Source organism: Oratosquilla oratoria, chromosome 4 (genome assembly GCF_046742065.1).
Source record: "Oratosquilla oratoria isolate Oo_2021 chromosome 4, ASM4674206v1, whole genome shotgun sequence".
In the NCBI taxonomy this organism is placed as follows: domain Eukaryota; kingdom Metazoa; phylum Arthropoda; class Malacostraca; order Stomatopoda; family Squillidae; genus Oratosquilla; species Oratosquilla oratoria.
The window spans coordinates 18,732,380-18,758,586 of NC_134780.1; the positions used below are offsets into that span (position 1 = coordinate 18,732,380).

Below are 26,207 nucleotides of genomic sequence, written 5' to 3' on the forward strand. Positions count from 1 at the left end.
CATTCACTGTTACTGTTGAGGCAGAGTCCTGGGTTGGTGGGCTTGGTATATACTCCGGTCCTAAAACCTTGAGAACTGGCTTCAACTTGTACATCCAGGAAAGGGAGCTGCTTACTGATGCTGTTCTCTGAAGTGAAGTTTAGGCCGGAGACCCGCTGTAGGTTGTTCCTCAGGTCTTCAAGCTCCCTACGTTCCCTCATGAGGACGAAAATATCGTCTACGTAACGAACGTATATGGGAGGCTTTCTGGTAGTACTGAAGACCTCTCTCTCCACCATCCCCATGAAAAAATTGGCAAAGAGGACTTCAAGGGGCGAGCCCATAGCCACACCATCAACTTGTCTGTAGAGTTGTTTATTGGGACCATAGAAAGGGGCTTCCTTGGGACAAATCTCCAGCAGTTGGCGTAGGAGATTTTTGGGGATCTTCAGCTTTGCAGGGCCATCCTCAGGGTAGACTACCTGTAGGATGTAGTCTATGGTCCTATCCACGGGCACGTGGGTGAAGAGAGACTCCGCATTGAGGGCAAGGCCCGAGGGCGGCGCTTTGCGTCCTGCTTCCTGATTGGTCAACCGGATCAGCACTGAAGTGTTTGTGATCTGTGTATTGTGTATTTATAATCATTTCCCACACATTGTACTCATTAGCACTGAAGATGCCTAACTGTTAGGCAAAAGCTCTGCATAGATATTAAGAAGATAATTCCCATGCCTTTACCTATTCCACCAATGCTATTTGGCCAGGTCATTAGAGAACTTAGCATGACACAACGCGCCAGCATAAGAAAAGTCGAGAATGTCGGCAAAAAACTCATGAATGCAGAAGCTGCTGCAAATTTTAATGATATATATATATATATGTATATGTATATATATATATATATATAATATAATATGAATAATATTAAATAAGATGGATGCATAAGTATAGTTAAATAATAAACAGGTAAATAATAATAAATTGACAGACAAATAATAATAAATGAAAATCAAGTAAATAATAAACAGACAAATAATAACAAACAAATAATATAAAATAAATGCAGCCATTACAGCATCTTGCTTAGATGTTTATCTGAATGAATTTTAAAGCTTTGAACTGAACTACATTGCACTGCCTCTGCAAGAAGTTTATTCCATTCATGAACTACACAGTTGGCAAAGTTGTTTCTACCCAATTCCAAATTAAATCTATTTCAGGACAGTTTGAGACTGTTATTTCTTGTTGGATTCTCATTCAGTGTAAAAATTTTGTCACTTTTGAAGTTGTCAATCCCCTTTAGAATCTTAAAGGCCTGTATCGAGTGACCTCTGAGTCTATGCTTTTTTAGGGAAAACAAATTCATATGTTTTAGTCGATTTTTGTATGATTTATTTTTTATATTTGGAATTAGTTTTGTGGCTTGCCATTGTACTTTTTCCAATCTGTCGATGTCTTTAATGAGATTCGGTGACCATATGGAAACAGCATATTCCAAATGTGGATGAACTAATGATTTTTATAGCTTGTTAATGAGAGATGGACTTTTGAAGTCAAAGGATCATGCAATCAGTCCTAGAATCTTATTTGCTTTCTCAGAGGCTGAAATACACTGCTTAGATGATTTGAGATCATTACTGATAATTACACTGAGATCCTTCTCACTATCCACTTTTGTTAAAAAAATTCCAAATTACTTGTAATTGTACTCACTGTTATTTTTACCAATGTGCATAACCTTGCATTTACTTCTGTTAAATTTTCATTAGCCACTTTTCAGACCATTGCTGTAGTTTATCTAAATCTTCTTGAATATCTAATTGATTTAAGTGATCCTTTGCCATTCCTCACAATTTTGTATCATCAGCAAATTTGGAGACAATAGATTTTTAGTCCATGGTCTATATCATTTATGCATACTACGAATAGAAGTGGCCAAAGAATGGAACCCTAAGGAACTCCACTTGTAACATTTTTCCATCAAGAAGTTTTGCCATTTAAAAAAACTCTGTTTTTGATCATTCAAGCAATTTCTAGTCCAACTTAATAGGCTACCATTTACTCTGTGTGAAGCTAATTTAGTAAGTAGATTTTCATGGGGGACGGTATCAAAAGCTTTTGCAAAGATGACTGTGAAAGAAGTGTGGAAGGCGGAGGTGGAAGGAGTGAATATGAGGGGGCGTCCTAGGATGAGATGGATGGATGGGGTGAAAGTGGCTTTACAAAAGAGAGGAATGTCTGTAGAGGAAGGACGGGAGAGGACAGAAGATAGGGGTGAATGGAGAAGGGTTGTGTATAGATGAGGCTGTGATGCATGAGGGGGAGTGGGTGGGGGATGGGGCGTTAGGAAGTATGTATGAGAAAAAATTTGACGCAGCCCGAAGGGATTTCTCCCCGTCTTCTCCTTTCCTGCATGAGGGGACGGAGAGGGGGGGGGGGTCGCCGAATTTATGAAGCAGCCTTGCTGTGGATGTGCTGTGTCTTGCGACACTGCTTCTGACCCAGGGCAGTGGACAGGATGCAGGGATGACCTGTCATCCAGGAGGTACCAAGATAGGAGGGAGGGAGGAGGGTGGAGGGGAGTGGAATATATGGGAAATGAAATGGGTGGGAGTGATTTCTATGCCTTTTTCTTTTTGGCTACCCCCCCCATGTAAGGGGGAAAAAGCCTTTGGTATATGTATGTATGACCTTGTTATGGACCAAAAGGTCTCCTGTCAGCATGCTCAGCCTTTGTAATCCTTTGTAATCCTCTTATCTGGGTCACTTTGTTTACCCACTGGGTCATTGTGTTCTCTATTGCTATACTCAGCAGGGTATTTCCCCAGGAATCTTCTTTGCCACTTTGTGTGTGTGAGTGTGTGTGTGTGTGTGTGTGTGTATGTGCATGAATCTTTCAAAGCACTGTAGAAGAGGGCAAGGGAATATATCATCATTTAAAATCTATATAACTCGTATGCATACATATACCAAGGCTTTTTCCCCCTTACAAGGGAGGCAGCCAAAAAGGAAAAGGCATAAAATCATTCCCACCCATTCCATCCCTGAACACACTCCACACCCCTCCACCCTCCCTCTTATCTTAGCACCTCCTGGATGACAGGTCATCCCTGCATCCTGTCCACTGCCCTGGGTCAGAAACAGTGTCGCAAGACACAGCACATCCACAGCAAGGCTGCTTCATTAAATCGGTGACCCCCCCCTCTGTCCCCCCATGCATAAAAGGAGAAGATGGGGAGAAATCCCTTCGGGCTGCGTCAAATTTTGCTCACACATACTACCTCACCCCCCATCCCCCCGCCCATTCCACCTCATGCATCACAACATCATCCATACACAACCATTCTCCATTCAACCCTGTCTTCTGTCCTCTCCCGTCCTTCCTCAACAGACATTCCCCTCTTCCCCAAAGCCCCCTTCACCCCATCCATCCACCTCATCCTAGGACGTCCCTTCATGTTCACTCCCTCCACATCTGCCTTCCATACCTCTTTTACTAGTCTTTCTTCACTCATACTTTCCATGTGTCCAAACCATCCTATTACTCTTTCATCAACCCTATCTCCCAACTCCCTTTCCACCCCTGTTCTCCTCCTCACCTCCTCATTTCTTACTCTAGCCTAGAAATCCCCATCATACTTCTCAGACACCTCATCTCAAACACAAACTCCTTCTCTCTTCCTCTCTTATGTTCCATGTTTCTGCCCCATACAGTGCTGTTGGCACAATCACTCCTTCATACAGTCTCCTCTTAGCATACATTCCCAAATGTCTATTCCTCATTACACTCTTTAATCCACCAAGGCATTTACTCGCTTCTCTCAATCTACATTCTACCTCCACCTTCACTCCACCTTTTCCTGCCACATTTGCACCCAAGTATCTAAAACTATCTACTTCCTCCAGTTGCTCTCCCTTAATGCTCACTTCCAGTCTACTGCCACTTTCACCCCTTGTACATCTCATTACCTTACTTTTACCCACATTTATCTTCACCTTTCTTCTATCACATACTCTCCCAAACTGTCACCAACTTTCTCAATCCCTCCTCTGATCCTGCCACAAGCGCAGTGTTGTCCGCAAACAGCAGCTGGCTCACCTCCCACTTTTCTCCATTTTCTTTAACCATCCCCAATCCCTGACCCACTACCCTTGCATTTACAGGGTCTAACAGATAAATCCGTACAAATTTGAAGAGGTTTTAAGCACTTAAAAAGTAACATATGGCAATTCTGATTGTTTCCAGATACTGCCATTTGTCTAATAATTTAGCCAGTTGTATACTAGCACCGGTGCAATAAACATTAAGCAATGGAACAAGCCAAACGTTCAGCCATATGCGAACTTCGTCGCGCGGGTCACACTCCTAGCGCCATAATAAGGATGCTAAAATACTCCAGACAAACTGTTTATGATGTTTGTAAACGTTTGATGAGACCGGCGAAGACCAACGAGCTGCTCACAAGCCCAGAAGGGGCAGAATTCTAACACCTCGCTTTTTAGCTGGTCTCAAGAGAAGTGTCAATGCAAATCCAGCCTTACCATTATCGACATTGGCAAAGAAGAGAGGTGTCAGCACAATGACAATTCACAGAGCATTAAAGAAATTGGGATTAACCTCATTCTCACAAGGAAAAAGACATCTTTTGACACGAAAAATGAAAGAAATCTGCTTGACCAGGTGCCAAAAGCTGTTGAACTGGATGAAGTCGAATGGCTCAGTCATCAAGTTTTTTCCGACGAGAAGATTTTCACGGTTGATGCGACTTTCAATAAGCGGAATGATTGCTGGATAGCCTCCTCATCCTCAGAGGTTCAACACAAGACAACGACGAAGAAACCAGCAAGTGTCATGGTGCTCTGTGTGGTGTCAACTGAGGGGGACGTCTTCACTCACTTCTTCAACAACAAGGAGAAAGTCAATGCCATTGTCTATTGCAAAGTTCTAGAAGAGAAAATAATACCCTGGATGAAAGATAAGGCTAGTGGCAACCAGTTTGTCTTCCAACAAGACTCGGCTCCAGCCCACACAGCGAAGAGGACCACCAACCTTCTCGAAGGGTCAAATGTGCAGTTCTGGAACAAAGAGTTGTGGCCCTCAAATTCGCCAGACCTAAACCCTTTAGATTATTATTTTTGGGCGCGAATTGAGGCCAAGGCATGTGACAAGCCACACAGAAGTATAACAACCCTGAAGACAGACATCAAGAAGGCTGTGGGTTCATTATCAAAGTCTGAGATCATCAACGCTGTATCCAAGTTTCGTAAACGCGTTGAAAGCGCCATAACAGCTGAAGGTGGTTACATTGAATAAAATCATTGTTCTTATTGCCTTTTCTAAATATACTGAAAATTTCATAACTCTCTGTTTATTATAACCCGAGATATTAATCTTAAAACATGTGATAAGAAGTTGTACGGATTTATCTGTTAGACCCTGTACCTCTTGCACTACCCCATCCATGTATAAGTTGAACAGCCAGGGCGACATAACGCATCCTTGACGAAGTCCCACCTTTACCTCGAACCACTCACTCTCTCCATTTCTAATCCTGACACAAGCTCTATTACTCTCATAAAAACTCTTGACAGCTCCTAAAAGCTTTCCTCCTATCCCGTATATCCACAAAACCTCCCACAGTGCCTTTCTGTCTACCCCTTTGTAAGCCTTTTCCAGATCCATAAAAGCCCAAAAAACATCCTTCCCCTTTCCTATAGCTTTCTCACATATCTGTCTTACCACAAAGATCTGATCTACAAAACCTCTACCAATCCTAAATCCACACTGTTCCTCGCCAATTACTCCCTCTATTCCTCTCCTAATCCTCTCAAGATCCTCCCATAAGCCTTCCCAACTACACTTAACAAGCTAATCCCTCTGAAACTACTATATTCACACTTGTCCCCTTTTCCCTTGTAAAGTGGAACTATACAGGCACTCCTCCAGTCCTCCGGCACTCTACCCTCTCTCCAACAAACATTAAATAACCTCACCAGCCCGTCCACCATCACTGTACCTCCTTTTTTTAGATGTTCTTCATGGCATCCATCCAGACCAGGTGCCTTACCTGCTTTCATCATCTTAACAACTGCCTTCACTTCATCCTTCCTTATTTCTCCTCCATTTTCCTCACTCATCACGGTCATTTTCTTAGCATTTCCCACTGCAGCTATCTTTCCCTCCCTATCCTCCTTCACATTTAGCAATTCCCTAAAATATTCTGCCCATCTTCCCCTTACTGCCTTCTCTTCCATTATCATCTCTCTATCTGCACCTTTTACCTTTTCTTCTCTACTTGATTTGCCTCCTCTTCCTCTCTTAATTTCTTTCCAAAACATCTTTTTATTACTTGCAAAATTTTCTGTCATACTCTTACCTCATTTCACATCTGCTCTCCTCTTTGCCTCCTTTACCTTTTGCTTTACTTCTCTTTTCTTTTCTTTGTACCTCTCATATGACTCCCTCGTCCTATTTTGTAATCAATCTGAGAAAGCTCGCTTCTTCTCTTTTACACCCTTCTTCTCTTCTACACCCTTCTTTGTTTCCTCATCCCACCATTCACTACCCTTCTTTCTATTTCCTCCTGTCCTTCTTGTTCCACACACCATCTTTGCACACTTTGTGACTCCCTCCTTGAACCATCCCCATTCCTCTTCCACACCTAGCTCTACTCAATCCTTCACTCCCTCCCACTCCTCCTTCAGCTTCTTCTTGTACTCCCTCTCCTTTTCCTTTTCATTTAAAGAGTTCACTCTAAGCACCTCCCTACCTTTTGTCCCTTTCCTCTTTCTCCTCTTATATAACTCATATACCTCATAGGATTGCATCCTGCTGCTGTTCCTATCTTTCATTTGTAGAGAGAAGTATATGTATAACTTTGAAACAATTAGAAATATAAAACTACCTGTAGGGTAGTACTGTACTGTTAAATGGATTTGGATATCATCTCCCAAGCCCCCATTTGTGAGTACAAAGTGTACAACACAATACATCTTTCCTGAGTGATTTGTGGTCCTGTCTGGAGACTGTTGCTGGGTACCTGAAGGCCACAGGTCTTCAGCAAGAGAGACCAGGGGCAATGGATTGATTGAGATCAGGGGCAACATGTTGAGTGTAGTATGTACTTGCTCTCACAAAAATAGGATTGATGCTGAAATTTTAATATGAGGTATAGTTTAATTTTTTTTCGACCAATTATCTCGTAGGTAGTACAAGTCATATTAATCACTTCACACTTTGTAGTACTGTACATATGTATTTTGCAGTAGACTACTAAAGCTCAGTTTTCAAGAACACTTACCATGAACTGTACATGTGTGCTACTGTATGCTGAGCACTCAGGCATCACATATAGTATTTACAGGCAAGAGTGTGCCACTCTGGGCTTTTCTAAAGTAAGGTCTGAAATGAGTCAAATCATCTAAATTTCTAATTATATGGGTTTGAATTTGAGTTGGTTAAATGTTTTCTTAACCAATTCAGTGCAAGTCAAATTCTTGTACGCAGCATCGGCTGCCATATGTACAATTCATCACACAATTGGCATTATAAAGTATAAAGTCACCACTGTATCGTTCTCTTTTACTCAGAGTAATAATAAACACAGAAAACATGATCAAACCAGTTCACAGAATCCGAGAATAACTCGTGTACAACTACAAAAAATATATAATCAAGATGCTGACACCAGCATCCTCATGTAGCCATCAGTGCCTCATGACACCCATGTAGGCATCATTGTACAGAAGTGGTTAACTTATATTTGTAGTGAAATCATTTAACACTTAACACACTTTGTAATGCTACTTTTATTCTGGCTGCTGTCAGATTATTTCACTCATCTCGTCACATGACCTCAGCAGGGAAAGGGTTAAGAGTTTATGTTCACCCTGACACATTTAAACTGTGCATTTTACTTATTTATTTGTTTATTTAGTTTATTATTATTATTATTTTATTTTTAGGAACATAAGAGAGGAGGAGTTTGAATGTGTTTGAGAAGTACGATAGGGGTTACTAGGCTGGATAGAGTGAGAAATGAGACAGTGAGGAGGAGAACGGGGGTGGAAAGGGAGTTGGGAAATAGGGTTGATGAAAGAGTATTGGAATGGTTCGGACACATGGAAAGAATGAATGAAGAAAGATTAGTAAAAGAGGTGTGGAGGGCAGAGGTGGAAAGAGTAAACATGAGGGGGTGACCAAGGATGAGATGAATGGATGGTGTAAAAGGGGCATTGGGAAAGAGAGGAATGTCTGTTGAGGAAAGATGGGAGAGGACAGAAGATAGGGGTGAATGGAGAATGGTTGCATATGGATGATGCTGTGATGCATGAGGTGAAGTGGGTGAGGGATGGAGGTTAAGGGAGTATGTATGAAAAATAAATTGATGCAGCCCAAAGGGATTTGTGGCTGTCTTCTCCATTTCTGCATGAGGGGATGGAGAGGGGTGATTGCCGATTTAATGAAGTGGTCTTGCTGTGGATATGCTGTATCTTGCTGCATTGTTTCTGACCCAAGGCAATGGGTGAGGTGCAGGGATGACTCATTGTCCAGGAGGAGCCAAGAAAAGAGGGAGGGAGGAGGGTGGATGGGGGTGGAATATGTGGGTATGGAATGGGTGGTATTGTATATACCTAGTTGTATTATATGGGAAGGGAGCTATGCTCATAGTGACCTGTCTTTGTATCATTCAGCATCAAGTTTGTTGTTAAATTATTGAATAGTATTTGCACACAGTTGCCTTATCTAATTTATTCCAGGTACACCACTCTGTGTGGAAAGCTATTTTTTCAGATCTTTTCTATATTGTCCTTTTTGAGTTTCTTTTCGTGTTCTCTTGTTTTTCAATTGTCCCACTTTAATGAATCATCTCTGTCTAGGATTTCCATTCCTTTCATGATTCTATAGTCAGTAGATTTTCTCCTCTTCTTTGTTCCAGAGTTGGTAGTTCCAATTTGGACAATCTTTGTTTGTATGTCAATTTGGAGAGTGTTGGTGCCATCTTTGTCATTGCTTTTTGTATCCTTTCTAATTTCTTTATATTCTTTTTAGTACTGGGTGTCCATAGTGTTGCAGCATACTCCAGTTTTGGTCTTATCAGTGTAACTAATATTTTCTGGACCATTTCCTCATCCAAATAGTCAAATACCACTTTCATGGACCTTAGTAGGTTGAAGGTTTCTCCAACTATTTTATTGATATGTTTGTCAGGTGACATGTCTTTGCTGATTATTACTCTAGGTCCTTTTCTGAGTTCACTTTTTTGATTTCACCAATTTTATAATTCCTCGATATTCTATTTTTACTTTTTCCAAACTCCATTATACTACATTTTTTTATGTTAAAGTTCGCTTACTGCTTTTGACTCCATTTCCAAATTTTATCTAGGCCTATCTGTAGTGATTCACAATCTTCCTTCATAATTACTTTCTTTAGTATTTTTACGTCATCTGTGAAGAAGTTCATATAACATTCCACACCTTTGTCCATGTCATTTATATATATATATATGGCAAACATGATTGGAGCGAATATCGAATCTTGCAGGACACCACTTATCATTTCTTATCAGCCTGACTATTTGTCTCTAATAACTACCCTCATTTTTTTTCCCAGTCAAGAAGTCTTCCATCCATTCCAATAATTTTCCTTTAATGCCACCTATTGATTTCATTTTTCTTATTAGATTTTGTGTCATACTTTATCAGAGGTTTTTTGAAGATTTAGAAAAGCACAGTCTGCCCATCCATCCCTTTCTTGTATTACCGTATTTTATGGCTTGTAAGACGCTGCATCTTGGAAGACGCACCCTAATATTTGAAAGAAATTTCTAAGAATAAAAAAGTCATTCTCATACAAGAACACATTCACCATATATCCGACCACTGAACACAAAAACATAAGAAGCAAGGAGTCTGCAAGACACTATTGTCTCAGCACTCATTACAGATTTGCTGGAGCACTCGCCACAAATTTACAACTATGTAAATAAAAATACCATAGGTAAATACGTACACACAGTGAAGCTGTCCATCTTTTCTTCTTGTTTTAGTGGCGGGCGACGACACATATTGGACGTAGTGTTTACATTACGAAATCACTTGTCCGATTTTGTTTGTATGGCAATGATACCAGTTGGTGATTAGTAAATATACTATACATTTTTCATTGTCCAAGGGTGTTTTTATTTTCATAAAAAAAACTAAACATTTCAAAAATATGCATGTAGAAATATAAAACTTGAAAGAAAATTACCTTACAATACAACATTCATCTTGGAAGAAGCACTAGTATTTTTCAGGGTATTTTTTAGAAAAAAAAAGTGCGTCTTGTAAGCCGTAAAATACGGTATTTCTATTAGTCTTGAGTAGAAGCAAATAAAGTTTGTGGTACATGATCTTCCTTGTCTAAATCCAAATTGATTTGGATTCAGTATATTTTTTCTTCTAGATGTTTAACCCATCTACTTTTGATAACTTGTTCACATATTTTTGCTATTGTGTTTGTAAGGGAGGCCAGTCTGTAGTTAGTTGGATTTTCCTTGTTCCCTCTTTATATATTGGTGCAATATTTGCATTTTTCTAGTCCTGTGGTACCTCTCCTTCTTTGAGCAAGTATTTAATTATCTTGTATATTTTGTCCATCAACTCATCAATGCATTTTTTTAATATCCAGTTTGCAATTCCATCTGGACCATGTGATTTTCTGACATCAAGGATTTTATTTGATCTCTGATTTCCTTCTGTGTCACAGTTATTTCCTTCATTGGGGGTATCTTTCTCTATTTCCACACAGTTTTGTGAACTTTCAGTTGTGAATACTGATTTGAAATATTTGTTCATAATTTCAGCCACTTCTACATCTCTGTATTTGTAATTCCCATGTTTTTTGGCTACCTCCCCTGTAAGGGGGGAAAAAACCTTTGGTAATGTATATATATTTTTAGGTAATTGATTTGTGTGTCACTAGTAAATCTAATGCATAAATTTAAATCCATCACCAGCCAGGGACAATGATTGAATGGGGCAATAACTGGGCGCGAGCAATTCACTTCCGGCAAACCAACAATGAGGCCTTTGGGGGATTCTTCTCACAGGTTGGCCGTCTCTACAATGTCCATCACATCTGGTGTAAGTATAATAAACTTTTTGAATAAGATCATTCTGTTCAGAAGTATTTTTCTGTTTTTACTCTACTAAGTTTGATGTGGTAGTTGATGTAATTGTTTTCATAAAGGAGGTAGTATTAAGACTGCTTTATTCTGTAGTAGTAGAATTTGTGTTTGTATATACATGTATATATATATTCATATACCTAGACATGTACATAAGCATATACATATACTCAGTACTGTACATTTGCTTGAATGTACAAAAGAAGTAAAATGTGCAAAGTAATATTTTAGGAACTGGCCAACAATGAAACTAACAGAAAGATGAACCACGCAGCCCCTCCCCCCCATAAAAAGAAATATATATATATATATATATATATATATATATATATATATATATATATATATATATATATATATATATATGTATATATATATATATATATATATATGTATATATATATATATATATATATATATATATATATATATATAATAGAAAATTACATACATGGAAATAGGAAAATAGAAAATTAAATTTAGTAAAAAAAAAAATAGGGTAGGAAGAAGACTGCTGCATGAAGCAAACTCTAATTATAATGTCAATATTTAGGATAAATTTCAAAAGAGAGAAAAAAGCAAAGTAAAACAAGGGACCAAAATGTTGAAAGAGGAAGTGAACTGAGATGAAGGAGTGTGTGAAATCCTATACAATGAAGACAAGGAAATTTTTCATTAAATCAAACAGTGATTGTCACTCACACATGGTGAAATTAATTCCTTCTAAAGCAAATGAGAAAAATATATATTTAATTCTAACAGGTCTCAAAGAGGAAATAAAAAAGAGACTGAAGAACTTTCCAGATGGAATAATAATAATAAAAAAAAAAGTCTTATTTATAAAAAAGTTAAAAAACTTAGAAATACCACAGACTGTGTGTGCATATTGGTATATACCATTAGTTTAAAGGTGAAATGATTGAAAACTTTGAATGCCAGACAAAATAAGTGTGTATTGGTATCAATGGTCCTTCCCCCTTGTCAAGGGGTGACAGAGTCAAGCATGCCTTGATACTTCGTGTGAGAAGAATAATGAAAGCAAATTCTACAGCCCCTACACAGCACCATATTTAGTTGTTTTTCATGATAAACATGGAAATGTGGTGATGGCATTTTAATCCTCCATCACAGGAGCATGAGAAAATAAGAGTGTGTGTCCCAGAACTGATACAGGAGTGATTCAAGAGCAGAAACAAGGAAAAGTGAATCAGCATTCCTTGATGATCATTGGAGATTCATCTCTAAACAGAGAAGAACGCTGCATGACTCCATAAGGGTATCACATAAGCCTGTAAAGCATTGACTGAATAAAAATAAGCAGTATGGGTGAGAGTGGGTAAGTACATGAGAGCAACCAGACTACTCATAGTATCTTCTGGAATAATGATGATGATGATTTGGTTGAATGTCACAAACTCCTCCTATCAGAAGGCTAGAATGGTGCCCCTTGTCGAAGACTTTGTTGCATGGAATTTAATGAACCATGCTCTTGGTCCAACTTACTGGTGGCAGGGTTTGAACTGCTGTCACTTTGACCTCCACCACAAGGAGGTACACTCTAACCAGCTCAACCAGCAAGTCAGTGTAAAATTGATCAGTTATACAACTTGGGACAAGACCTATCAGTGGAGGAATGGTCATGGTTGAGGAAATTAGATGTAAAAGCACCCACTGAATAAAACAGAATGGGATTTTTTTTAGCATTATAAAGAAACTGAATGGCACAAATAGCAAAGGTGGGACCAAGAAATTAGTTGATCTCTAACCATATCCATGTAAAAGTTATTCAAGATATCCTTCAAAAAGAAATGACTTATGTATATAAGAGACTAGATGGTAAAATCCAAAATGATTTATTGCTCCTGAAAAGATACCACATGTGGAAAACAGACAGTAAGAAAAAGGGGAGAGGAAGTCTCAATCCTCAGCAGAAGGGATGGTAGTTAGGCAAATACTTTTGTAGAAGAACAGCTCAAATGCTGTATATCCATAGAACTCAACATAGGTTGAAGGGAAAGTGTGGTATACATAATCTTTGTACTGTGCACTATTTCATACAAAAATATGGGAGGTGCTAGAACACAGAACATATGCAAAATCACCTTGAATGACCTTGATTATTTGTTGAAAGAAAATGACAAACAAAAATCATTGATATGTGCTACTGTGTGATACTTCAGAGACATAGGCAGAGCAGAATTAGACCTAGAAAATTATATAAAAATGTTGTTTGTATAATGGTGCTATGAAATTTTAGCCTGCAACATTGGTATATAAAATAACGAGATGTTTAGGTAGAAATGAGCAAATTTGGGCCTTCATTGGTACAGGAAGGGACATGATAAATAATATCAAATGCAGCTCAATTCTGAGCAAGGGAGAACATGTTTTGGTGTAGAATTGGACTAGAAATTCACTATATAGAGACAAAGAAGTAAATGGGTATAAGAAATTGCATTTCACAGTGGTAGCTCACACAAACTCTTTTTTTTACTAATATTGACTGGGATCAGTAAAAATATACAGAGGACACAAATGGACACATTGGTAAATATTTCAAAATATGCAAAGAGGGCTTCAGCAAATTTATACACATAATTAAAGAATTCACCAAAGGTGAAAGTTGGGTTTAGCCACAAATGTACATATGTACATGCCAAAAGGCCCTCTCCCCTTCATCAGAGGGTGGCTGAGTCAAAACATACATCCTCCACCTATCTTACACCAGTCAATCCATTCATGGTCCCTCCCATCCCAGCACCTTGTAGATGAAAGGTCATCCTTGTCCCCCCACCACACTGCTTGGATCTAAGGTGATACAGTGAAAGAAATATAGGAAAACTAAAGAATTTTTTTTATCTGATATAGACAAGGTATAGTAGACATAAAAGTAATCAAATGTATCAGAGATAAATTACAAGGAACAAGTATACTGGGATACATCATGCATACCATATGTGATATATAAAGAAGAAATTGAATAAAATGAGAAAGGAGTAATACATTTAAACAAGAATACCCAAACATGATCCATGTTTATAGGAGGATGTAAGGTAAAGAAGGAAGTACAAAGTCAGAAAATAGATTGAGTAGCACATGAAATGGAAGTTCCACTAGGAATTCAGTTGAGAAAGAAATTGGAAAGATTGCAACCTAGAGTTGGAGAACAGTGGAACCTGACAAGGCAGAAGATTGATTTCTGAAAGGAATTGAAAGTGCTATGGAGCTCTGGTTCCTTATTGCTGGTACATTATTTTTATAATCCCTGTGCAAACAAGGATGATTCCCTTAGTATGGAAACAGGGCAATATGGTACCGGTGCTCAAGAAAGGAAGCATAAAGAATTCAGTCCCATGGCAGAAAGGATTCTCCTGGAATAGAAATTGGCAGTTTCAACTTCCTATAAAGAAAATAAAGGAGCTGTCACTGCAAATATAGATGATGTCAAAATGAAATGTGACAAAGATAGTTCCTAATTAAAGAAAGATAGAGAACATCTAGCATCTTTCAAATGCATAGTGGGCAACCCATTGAAATAATCAGAGAAATGGATCAATTGCTAGATAGAACTTAACATATGTTTGTGGCAATTTTATTTTAAACATGGTAATTCATATTTCCTGCCTTTGGACTCTTTTAAAAAAAAGAGTCAGTTATCCAGGATGAAGGCATGAAGGAGATTGACTTGTATATATTTGGACTTCATAAAAGACATGAACAAGGTACCAAACAATAGATTGTTGTGATGATTTGGTTTAACATCACAAACTCCCCCCTATCAAGAAGCTAGGATAGTACCCCTTACAGTGGACTTAGTAGCATGGAATTTAATGAACCATACCCTTGGTTTGACAGATTGTTTTGAAAACTGGAAAATAAGAGTTGCATGTAACATACGTGTAATCTAGAACCAGTGACAGGAACCTGCTAGTTTAGGTCCAACAATCTGGATAGGAGAAAGAGGCATCTACTTATTGGCCAGTTTTAAAATCTGTCAATGCCTTGACCTTTTTCTGAAGGAGATGCTGCCACTTGGTCTTAGGACTGGACCCAAGATATTAATCAGCTTCAACTATTGTTTCTGTACCTTTTCATGTAAAGATAACTGACAGCCAACAACTGCTATCCTCCTACTAATTTCAGCTAATAACAAAGAAACAGTCACACACAGGTACAACACAAACAAGTTCCATGGTTTCTTCTCTAAGAGATCTATGGCAGGGCCTGAGGACTATTGGTGGTCAACATGGGACTGCAGTTTTCCAGTCAGTGAAACACAAGGCATCAATTATTAAGTATTGTCTTTCTTCTCACTGGATTCCTGCAGCCATCATGTAATTGAACATGGCCATTCATTTGTCCCTGAAATCTCTTACAGAAGATATTGTCTGTATTGCATGTATGTGGGGCACTGGTAGAGGATGTGTCATTTTCTATATATATAAGCATGATGTTTGGGGTGATCCTTATTTCTTTATTAGTATTGTTTTCATCATCATCATGAGGAGCCAAAATGAGAGGGAGGAAAGGGTGGTGGATGGGAATGGGTATACGTCTTTCAACTTAGCTACCTCCCTTGTAAGGGGAAAAAAGCCCTTGGTATATAGATAGATAGTATTGTTTTGATATTGGTGTCTGGAGTGTAGAAGTGTGACATGATTTTATTTCCATTTCCATTTATTTTATTCATTATTGTTATTATAATGAAGTGGCCTTGCTATGGATGTGCTGTGTCTTGCACTGTTTCTGACCCGGGGCAGTGGGCGAGATGCAGGGATGACCCATAATCCTGGAGGAGCCAAGAAAAGAGGGAGGGAGGGATGGTGAATGGGAGTGGAGTATGTGAGGATGAAATGGGTGAGAGTGGATTTATACCTTTGACTTTGGCTACCTCCCTTGTAAGGGGGCCCTTGGTATATGTATGTATTATTATTTATGTATTTATTTTTCTTTTCTGCCTTTGTCTAGCAGTTTGTGAATGTGCTTCTGTAGAGTATTTTTATAGGAACCGAGAGAAAATTTCTGGTTCATTTCTGAATAGTGTATTCTTGGAATGGATATTTTCAATTTGCTCTGTGCATTGTTGTTATTGTGTAATATGGTTGCTGGATGTGAGATCTCAATAGCTTTAATATAAATATTGATGATAATGAAGGATATCTTCTCATATCGCCAACCTAATCTGAGGAGAAAGAGGCTCAGTCCTCAAGCCAAATCCTTTTGTGTCAGAATTGTCCAATCCATCTCACTCTGTCTCAGAAGTGCAGTCATAAGAATGGCTTTAAAGGCACTCTACTAAAGTGGATGGAAGATTTAATTAGAAGACATGAGAACAACTGAAGGAAAACAGTGGAAATAGGTATTATGCAGTGTGTCATTGCAACCAGTCCTAGCATCTTTGATGGTTGTTATCAACATTAAGTATCCAAGGGAGGGAATAGATAGTTGCATAAACATCTTCATAATACTGATTTAAATAGATAGAATGTCTACTGCAGTCTTTCTAGAGGATCTAAACAATATAAATGTTGCCTTGACTTTCACTTGACTGACAGCCATACAGTAAACAGCAGTGGTCTTTGAGGTCAGAATTGTAGGATTAATTTTTTTGTAGTAACATGGGTTGATGGCAAGTAGGGGAGAGAAGCCTTCACCAGTTATCATTTCATTCAATGTTAGAAATTGGAGGGAAGATAGTCAAATCTGATATAGAAATCTTGGGTCCAGTCCAGAGACTGAGTGTCAACCTCAAGACTTCTAGATAGAGCTAAGCAATCCAAGTGTATGAAGCCAAATATTGCAAATGGACTTGAGAAGGTGTTATGAAAAAAAACTTAGTGATGTTTAACAAAAATTTTAGATTCACAAGACTATATCAAGAAAATTAATATAGCAGTCTTTGTCCTCAAAAAAAAAAATGCAGGCGAGCAAAAAAAAGTACTCACCTACATTTTCTCTGTGACTGCTAGGTGAGCTCTTTTTTCATACTGTTGGAATTGAATCACAACACACTAAACAGATGTATTTTTTCTTTAACATGTGAATATTACAGGAGACCTACCTGTCTTCTTAATGATATGTGGGAGATATTAAATTGTTTCTGCCTTTTTATGCAGTTGTCTTGTCATTCTCTGGTAAACATTGTCATTGAGGCACGCAAAATTTGAACTTCGATTTTTTGTAGATGCACATTTTTTAGCGCTCCTTATTTCAAATTCAGGCGCATTATGGTGTGGGCATGAAAATGTGTGCCTTAAAAGACAAGCCCTGATGTAGCATATACATGCTCAGACAAACATTCAAATAGCTTTGTCATTTTGATAAAGTAATGGTTGAACTACTGATAACCCAGTATCTCTGACTAAGTTTAGAAGGGGCTTCTTTGTTATCGAGCCCCCTACAGAACAAAATACAATAAAACTGAAAAGAGTGCAGAAAGTGATCAGTAATTGGGTGTAAAGCTAACAAGGGTCTTCATATGCAAAAAGAATGGAGGCACTAGTTCTCCCATTGGTAGAAAGAAGGTGAATATGGTTGTGAGGAGTATACTCCAGAAAGCACATAGCAGCAACCAAGTTCATGATATTTGCTAGATTTATTACATTTGTGTGTTGTGCACTTGGAGTTTTGATAACCGAACAAATAATTAAAATCATAAGTCACAATTCACTCTGGACACCAACCAATGCAAAACAGTACTATCTGTCTATCAAAGTACCAAAGGCTTTTTCCCCCCTTAAAAGGGAGGTAGCTAAGTCGAAAGGCATATATCCAATCCCTCCCATTTCATTCCCATCCACCACCCTTTCCTCCTTCTCACTGATAACAATTAGAATGAATTGATGGGACTTGAACCTATGACTAGGGTTATACAAGACCTGTATAAGCTTCTGATAATATCATCAGTGCTTGGGGGAAGAGGGTAGAGAGGTTAATATAATCACTGTAAGTGTATCCAAAGGAAAGAATAAAATAAATAAGTACAGTTTCATATTGCAAGAGAAGTTGCATTTAATTGATAATGTAATGGAATAGACTTAGTAACAATGTAGTGGGAAGGTTAGATAACTTTATGGGTGGGGATGATAGGTGATGATGGACATGGAACTGCCTAGTGTAGGCCTTATGGTCTCTTGCACTCTCTTTCATTCTTATGTTCTTATGATTGTTCCTTCGAGTTTAACGGACTGGAGACCCACAGCTCCACATCAACTGGCAATTGTCACCAACCCCTTCCCTAGATCTCTCTAGGGAGAAATTTGGAACTGATTTCTCTATGGCATTAGTGTAGAACTGTTTCAGTGTCATGAGCTTGTATGTGATGATGATATGGTTTAACGTCACAAACTCCCCCCTATCGGAAAGCTAGGATGGTGCCCCTCACAGAGGGCTTTGTAGCGTGGAATTTAATGAACCATGCCCTTGGCTCAACTTCGCTGGTGGCAGGATTCAAACCGCTATCCCCTCGACCTTCGCCGCAAGTAACGATGTCCTAACCCGCTCAGCGAGCTTGTATGTAGTATTAGAAAAGGAGTAATCATTGGCTGTCAGCTTGCCTTGTAAAGGATATACAGTCAGAATTAATGGATATTGGGCCTACTCCAAAGATTGAGTGTCACTCCCTTGGAGCTGCACCTCCAAATAAAGGTGTGGATGTTGATGGGTTTTGAAGATGAGTGGGTTTTTGACCCTGATCTGGAGACTAGTTACTAGACAGCACCTCATTGTGGTGGGGACAGTGTGATGGCTTTTGACAGTGTGGTGTCATGACCATAGTGGCTGGTGAGGGCCCTCTGTTGGTTCTCAGTCCTCTCCTGGTCAGCAGAGGAGCATCTTAAAGACACTGTAGAGTAACCCAAAATTTTGAGGACTAAAAGAATGTACTATGGAGTCCTCCTAGGAGCAGTACTCTCACTTACACTATTCAGTCTCTTCACCAAATTCAGAACATAACACTAAAGCACTCACATATGTCCCTTGGGGCCATACCTCCTTGTAGTGTGGGGTGGCGGGTGATGTGTCACTTTAAGACAAGGTGATGTCAAGATCATAGGGATGGTAAGGGCCTTCATTGGTTCTCTATCCTCTCCCACTCAGCAGAGGAGCCTTTTACTGACAGTGCAGAACACATCATCTGACACTGCTCCATCCTAACCATACCAAGAGAACAACACAGTACTATTTTCTTGAGTGATGTTTAGGCCAGTCTGGTGGCTGCTGTCAATTATTTGGGAGCTGTGGATCTTCTGAAAGAAAAATCTGGGTCATTGGAATGATTGATTGAAGGTGGGTGATAGGGAGATAATTCTCTCTGACATCCATCTTGCAAACCACCTTTTGGAGAGACCCTTGATCCCTTGGATCTTTGATGCAAAGAACATCATGAACAGTTTGATAAAGATATTGAAAGGAAAAGAATATATATATATATATATATATATATATATATATTATATATATATATATATATATATATATTATATATATATATATATATATATATATATATATATATGATATTTATACATAGAAGGGGAAAATACTAGTCACTAACATAATTTTGAATTAGGGAATCTGGAGACAGTAAAGTATAAGGTTTGTTTCAGTCATGTAAATCACAAATAGGTAATCATATCAGTCAGTCAATCCTTTGCCCCAAGGCTCTCTGTCAAGAGACCCATGGGACCCTGGTAATTGGCCAAAGCACAACCTAGACATTTTCCAATTTGTAATCTTGCCTTTGTAGTTAAAGATGTTTTTGTTTTGGTGATGAATTGACAGTATTTTTTCTGATTTTCCTGTTTTTGTAGATATTTCTTCCACCACATTAATATCTTTGTTCAGTATCTACCTTTTGCATATGCAGTTCATGACTTTTATTAAAGTATGCTTAACCACTCAATATGCAGGGAAAATACAGGTAATGCTTTGTATATGTATTTTCTATGGTGATTATTTTTATTCTTGTTTTATCCTGCTGGAGACCTCATTAGGCATGTTGTGATAATCAGATCCTGTATTTCAGTCATTCTAAAAGCATCAGCCACTGCTTTTATTTGTTTTTATTGCTCAATCTTTTCTCCAAAGACCATATTTTTCAATTGCAGCACTCAATCCTATAGATGCCTAGTTCCTTGAATTCCTTTTTGTCAATTATGTCATATTTAATATTCATTAGATTTATACTAGCATAGTGTCATTTTAGTTCATGTGTATTTTCAAATGCATATTTCTTTTCTGCATGTTTATAATGCAGGCAGTGGCTTAGGAACCAGGGGCTGAATTTATAAAAGATCTTAACCCTAATTTATAAAAGATCCTAACCCTGATGGTGGAGATTTGACCTAAATCTCTATGTTGGCCACCTAAATGCTTATGTCTAGACATAACCTCAACATTATGGACAGCTGATTTAGATAAAATCTCTGCCATTTTGAAGATTTATGTCTAGATTTAGGGGCTAGGATCTTTTATAAATTCGTTTGCCAAATTTATAAAAGATCCTAACCCCCTAAGTCTTGACATAAATCTTCAAAATGGCAGAGATTTTACTTAAATCAGCTGTCCACAATGTCGAGGTTATGTCTAGACATAAGCATTTAGGTCACCGACATAGGAATTTAGGTAAAATCTCCTCCATTAGGGCTAGGATTTTTTATAAATTAGGGTTAGGATCTTTTATAAATTTGGCCCCAGGGGAGGGGGTGGAGCTAGGCCCATCCAGTAATATTGTTTGAGGGTTTGGACCCACCCAGAGTTTTCACAAAAAGATTATAATATCACATTGCTAAGAAATTCTTATTTCAATATCAACTTGTTCAGTGCACATTGTTTGTAAGTAAATGTCTTCGTTTGAAAATTTTGCCAGACAACCCCTCTCAGATTCATGTTATTGGTCATTAAGTATTAAAGACTGTCCACAGCAAAAAAAAAAAAAAAAAAAAAAAAAAAAAAAAAAAAAAAAAAAACAAAAAAAAAAAAACGAATAAAATAAAATATATTGTACCGAAGGAGAGTCAGGCAAAAGATGTTTGTTAGCAACACTATGGACACCCAGTACCAAAAAGAATATAAAGAAGTTAGAAAGAATACAAAGAGCAACAACAAAATTGGCACCAACTCTTTCCAAAATGACATATGAACAAAGACTGTCCAAATTAGAATTACCAACTCTGGAACAAAGAAGGGAAAGAGGAGACTTACTATCTATAGAATTATGAAGGGAATGGAAATCTTAGATAAGAATGACTTATTGAAATGGGACAATGGAAAAACAAGAGGACACGAAAAGAAACTAAAAAATGATAATTACAGAAGAGATCTGAAAAAAATAGCTTCCCACACAGAGTGATATACTTGGAACAAATTGGACAAAGAAACAGTGTGTGCAAACACTATTCAAGATTTTAAGGAAAAACTTGGTGCTGAGAGATACAAAGACAGGTCACCACAAGCATAGCTCCCTTCCCGTATAATACAACTAGGTAAATACATACAGTAGCTGCCCAGTTATATAGAATGATCTCTAACACCAACTGAATAAGGCCTCAGAATGACCCAGAAATGAGTAAAATTTCAGAAATTTTTGGAAATTTTCTTTGGGAGACTCAAATTACCTCCCCTCCCCCAAACCCTAGCAGTTTGGGTTCAGTTTGTTCCCCATTTCCTTCTGCCCATCAATTAGTTAAATGATGCCTCAAGTTTCATCAAGTGGGAAACCTGTAGCCCCACAGTGGCTGGCAATGTTTCCTTAGAACCTCCCACAGATCTCTCTGGGAATAAACTTTGGGTTATTGTCTTTGTTGTATCATTGTAGGACTGTTTTTATTTCACTGGTTGAAAGTTGTAGGGAGAGGATAGTAGCTGGTAGTTGTTAGCTCTCCATATGTGAAAAATTGTAACACATACAGCTGAAGTTGATAGAGATATTGAGCCCAGTCTAGAGACCAAATGTCAGCACTTAGGGCTGCACCTCCTGAGGGATGTGAGGGGATTGATAGGTTTTAGAAATGGGAAGCATTACTGTCATTAGTACCCCTTGTGCTACTGAATGACATAATTTTTCCTGTGCATATGTAATGCTCAATACAAATAAAAATATATAACAGAAATAGGATGGTGATTGAATCATAGAATTATAGTTCAGGATTTAAAGGTATTATGCCCCATGTACAATAGCTGCCATAGGTTTGGATGTGATAATGCTGACATCAATACTTATGCCGCAAATTGGAAGTCCCTCGTCCTCAATATCTCGAGCAAGCTAGATATTTTTTTGTATGCCTAGCGGCAAGACCAAGGTTGGCTGCCACCAGGGCATCCAATCTTTCCAGGCTCAGTGCTTTTTGAGATTTGACAAGGGGAGGATTACATTTCTGGAACTCCATGTTTTGCCTTTGAATTTACGTAAACTCTCAGTGGTTTGGTGTCTGAGTTGCCAGCTATGGGTAGTGGACATGAAATCAAATATGACAAGATTGCTGCTATAGTGTCCCTGTTTAAAGCAGGGCATTCTGTGAAGGAAATCTCTGAAAATAAAGGAGTTACAGTGTATTCAGTGCAATGCTGGTTGTTGCATTTCAAGGATGGTAGGGGGGTGTCACTACCTACCCCACATCAGCGCTGTGGCAGACCCAGGAAACTCGCACTTTCAGTGTTATCAAGCGTGAGATAGACAAGTCTTCTCATAAATTTGCTTAACAAATTCAGCAAGAAAATCCTAGGTTATTAGGTGGTGTGTCTCTTCGCCACAGTGCAACGCTGCTCCCCCCCCCATCATTCAATTTCATGTCCACTACCCATATCCGGCAACACAGAAGCCAAACCACTGAGAATTTACATAAAATCGAAGGCAAAGCGTGGAACTCCAGAAACGTAAGCCTCCCCCTGTCAAATCTCAAACAGCACCTAGCCTGGAAACTGTATGCCCTGGTGGCAGCCAACCTTGGTCTTGCTGCCATGCATATGAAAAAGTATCTTGCTCGCTCGGGATGTTGAGGGCAAGGGACTTCCAATTTGTGGCATAACTATTGATGTCAGCATTATTGCATCCAAAGTTATGGCAACTATGGTAATCCCATCAGAATTTCTAAAATAGAACTTGTACAAATTGATATCAGTGAACTTAAAGCTTAGTGTATAAAGTTGGTAGCACCTTTGTGGAATTGGTCAAACAGTATATGTGCAGTGTATAGAGATTGTGAATGGATGAAGGGATGATGTGACTCAAAGGGATGTTCTTCTCATCTGTTTCATCATTAATTTTGAGCGTACAAGGAGAGATCATTGCCATACACTGAGGAAATAGAGGTAAACCAGCTCCAGCTGTCAAACCCTGCTGTGGAAGATGTGTATATTACTGCATTAATTTTGATTCATGCAGTGTGATGGAGGACAGGGTGACCCTTCCTACCTAAGATGCTAAAATGGAAAGGTTGGTTGAATGGATTATGTCAGAGGAAAAATAGTGTGAGAATGAAGCTGAAGAAATGCATCAAATCAATTTTGTTAGTGGCATTCTTGTAAAATTTATATTCAAGTTAAATACCATGTTTCAATATGAGTGTGTCCAGGAAAGGATTAAGAAGGGAATAGTAATAGGCTTTATCCTCAGAACTCTCGGGACCCTGGGGCTATGAATCCATATACAAAGGGCTTCTTCCTCCTTATAAGGGAGGCAGCTAAGTCGAGGCATGCACCTACTCCCATCCATTCCATTCCCATCTACCATCCTTGTTTCCCCTGTTATCCTTGTGGACAAAGTGTTATCCCTGTCTCCTGCTCACAGACCAGGTCAGAAACAATGCAGCAAGACACAGCACATCCACAGCAGGGCTGCTTCACTTACATGGTGAACCTCCTCATTTTCTTATGAGGAAAATAGAGAAGTTAGGAGAAATACTTTTGGCTGCATAGAAAAAATTAAAGTTAAAGACAGCATGCAATAAATAAGGAATGGAGAAGTAATACTAGGAGAAACTGAGAGATATGTGGGAGGTGGTTAAGGGGATCGTCCATTAGAAAATCGAACTCTTTTAGTTTGGGGTGAAAGTGGCTGAGATTTTTTTCTAATTATTGTCTTGTCTCAGAGAACATACCACCGAGTTTTCAAGTCATTTATGCTTATACTTTTTTTATTGTGATTTTTTTTTTATCTATTTTCAAAGGGTAATTTTTGAAAATTTTGAAATTGATTCAGAGAATAGACCTTTGACTGGATATTGATTATTTTTTGTCTTTATAATGGGCTAAGATAGATGAAGAAATGGAGGCAGAATTATGATGTTCTGATCAGTCTGTTGTGAGAAAAAAAAAATCCAAAGCAAGTTAATGAAAAAAGCAAAAAACAAAACAAAATGTATACATGAAAAAATCCTACTAGTCCTTGACAGGACATAAATCTGCCTCCAAATGTTCTCCCAATTATGCTGAATCCGAAAAGGATTTGCAGTTGAAAATCAGTGAAGGCGTTTTGGATATGAATCAAGTTAAATGTTCAAAAATCAAGATTTTCAGGAATGAGCGTCAGTTTTTTTGTTCATGGTTACTGGTCCCCTTTCATTATTTAGGATGTTATGGTGTTGAAAGGGTATCATAGGCACCACCCTACTCTTTGTTGCATGCTTTTAATTAGTTACAGGTTTATATGATGAATCCAGTTAGTATCCACCAGGGTTATATTGCTCAGGTTCCAAGCGTGCACTTTTCCTTTTCTTGGCGTGATGATCTTTGGTGACAGACGATCTTTATCTGCCATCCTAAGCTGTTTTATGGCATCACTGGTTGTTTTAGAGGACATATTTTCGGAATTTCGTTGTTTTTTTTGTTTTTTTTTTCTCCCAATTTTCTGATGGACGATTCATACTGTACGGTATGCAGTCAGGTCCCTGTTGCCATATCGTATGCTATTATTTATCATACAAAAGCATAAATATTGTGCAAAATACACAGCTTCTTTTGTTAGCAAATATATGTAACAACAGAAAACGTAATATGCAGTACACAGCGCACACGACCCAGCCACAGTAGGGTGGGGGGGTACTGTATTGTATTTTTTTTAGGTAGTAAAAATCAAGATACTGCTTCCATACTCAGCCACGAGATAGCTTATGAGCAACACTTTTAGAGGAAATATTTTCAGATTTTTTTTTTTTTTTTTTTTTTTTTGTGATTTTCTGATGGACGATCCCCTTAAGGATAGATTAAGAGAGGAGAATCAAAACACAAGATAAAGGAGGCAAAGAGGAGAACAGATGTAAAATGGGATAGGAGTATGATAGAAAATTATCAAAAGAATAAAAAGATGTGTTGGAAGGAATGATAAGGTGAGAGAGTCAGGCAGAGGGGAAAAGGTAAAGGTGCAGATAGACACATGATAATGGAAATGAAGGTGGTAAGGGGAAGACAAGTATTTTGGAGAGTTGTTGAATGTGGAGGAGGATAGGGAAGGATTAATCAAAGCAGTGTGAAGCACTAAGAAAATAAGTGTGATAGGAGAGGAAAATGGAAGAGACATAAGAAGATAAAGTACAAGGAGCTTTGAAAATGATGAGAGCTAGTAAGGTTTCTGGGTTGAATGGATGTCATATGGAGTGTCTAAAAAAGGGATGTACAGTTATAGTGGATTGGCTGGTGAGGTTTAATGTGTGTCTAAGGGAAGGGGGTGCTGGAGGAGTGCTTGTATAGTTCCACTTTACAAAGGAAAAGGGGACTATAAAATGTAATTGTAGAAGTTATAGAGGAATCAGTTTGAGTATAGTTAGAAAGGCTTATGGGAAGGTTTAAACTGAGAGGATTAGGAGAGGAACAGGGAATAATTGGTGAGGAACAGTGTGGGTTAAGGAAAGGTAGAGGATGCGTGGATCAGATTTTTGTGGTAAGGCAGATTTGTGAGAAGGTTTTGGCAAAAGGTAAGGATATTTTTTGGGCCTTTATGGATTTGGAGAAGGCTTATGACAGGGTAGACAGGAAGGCACTGTGGGAGGTATTGCAGATATATGGGATTAGGGAAGAGCTGTTAAGGGCAGTTATGAGATTTTACACGAGCAGTAGAGC

The 26,207-nt window shown here is 38.4% G+C and overlaps 1 protein-coding gene across 6 annotated transcripts in view; it reads left to right on the forward strand.

Annotated features, from left to right (window-relative positions):
* The window catches only part of Nipsnap (protein nipsnap), a 175,109-nt gene that overhangs the window by 54,568 nt on the left and 94,334 nt on the right, over positions 1-26,207 (forward strand). For all 6 annotated transcript variants that reach the window (XM_076183542.1, XM_076183537.1, XM_076183541.1 and 3 more), the window contains exon 5: positions 10,983-11,109. In XM_076183542.1, coding sequence (XP_076039657.1) covers positions 10,983-11,109 — 127 coding nt within the window. The remainder of the gene's footprint in view (positions 1-10,982; positions 11,110-26,207) is intronic.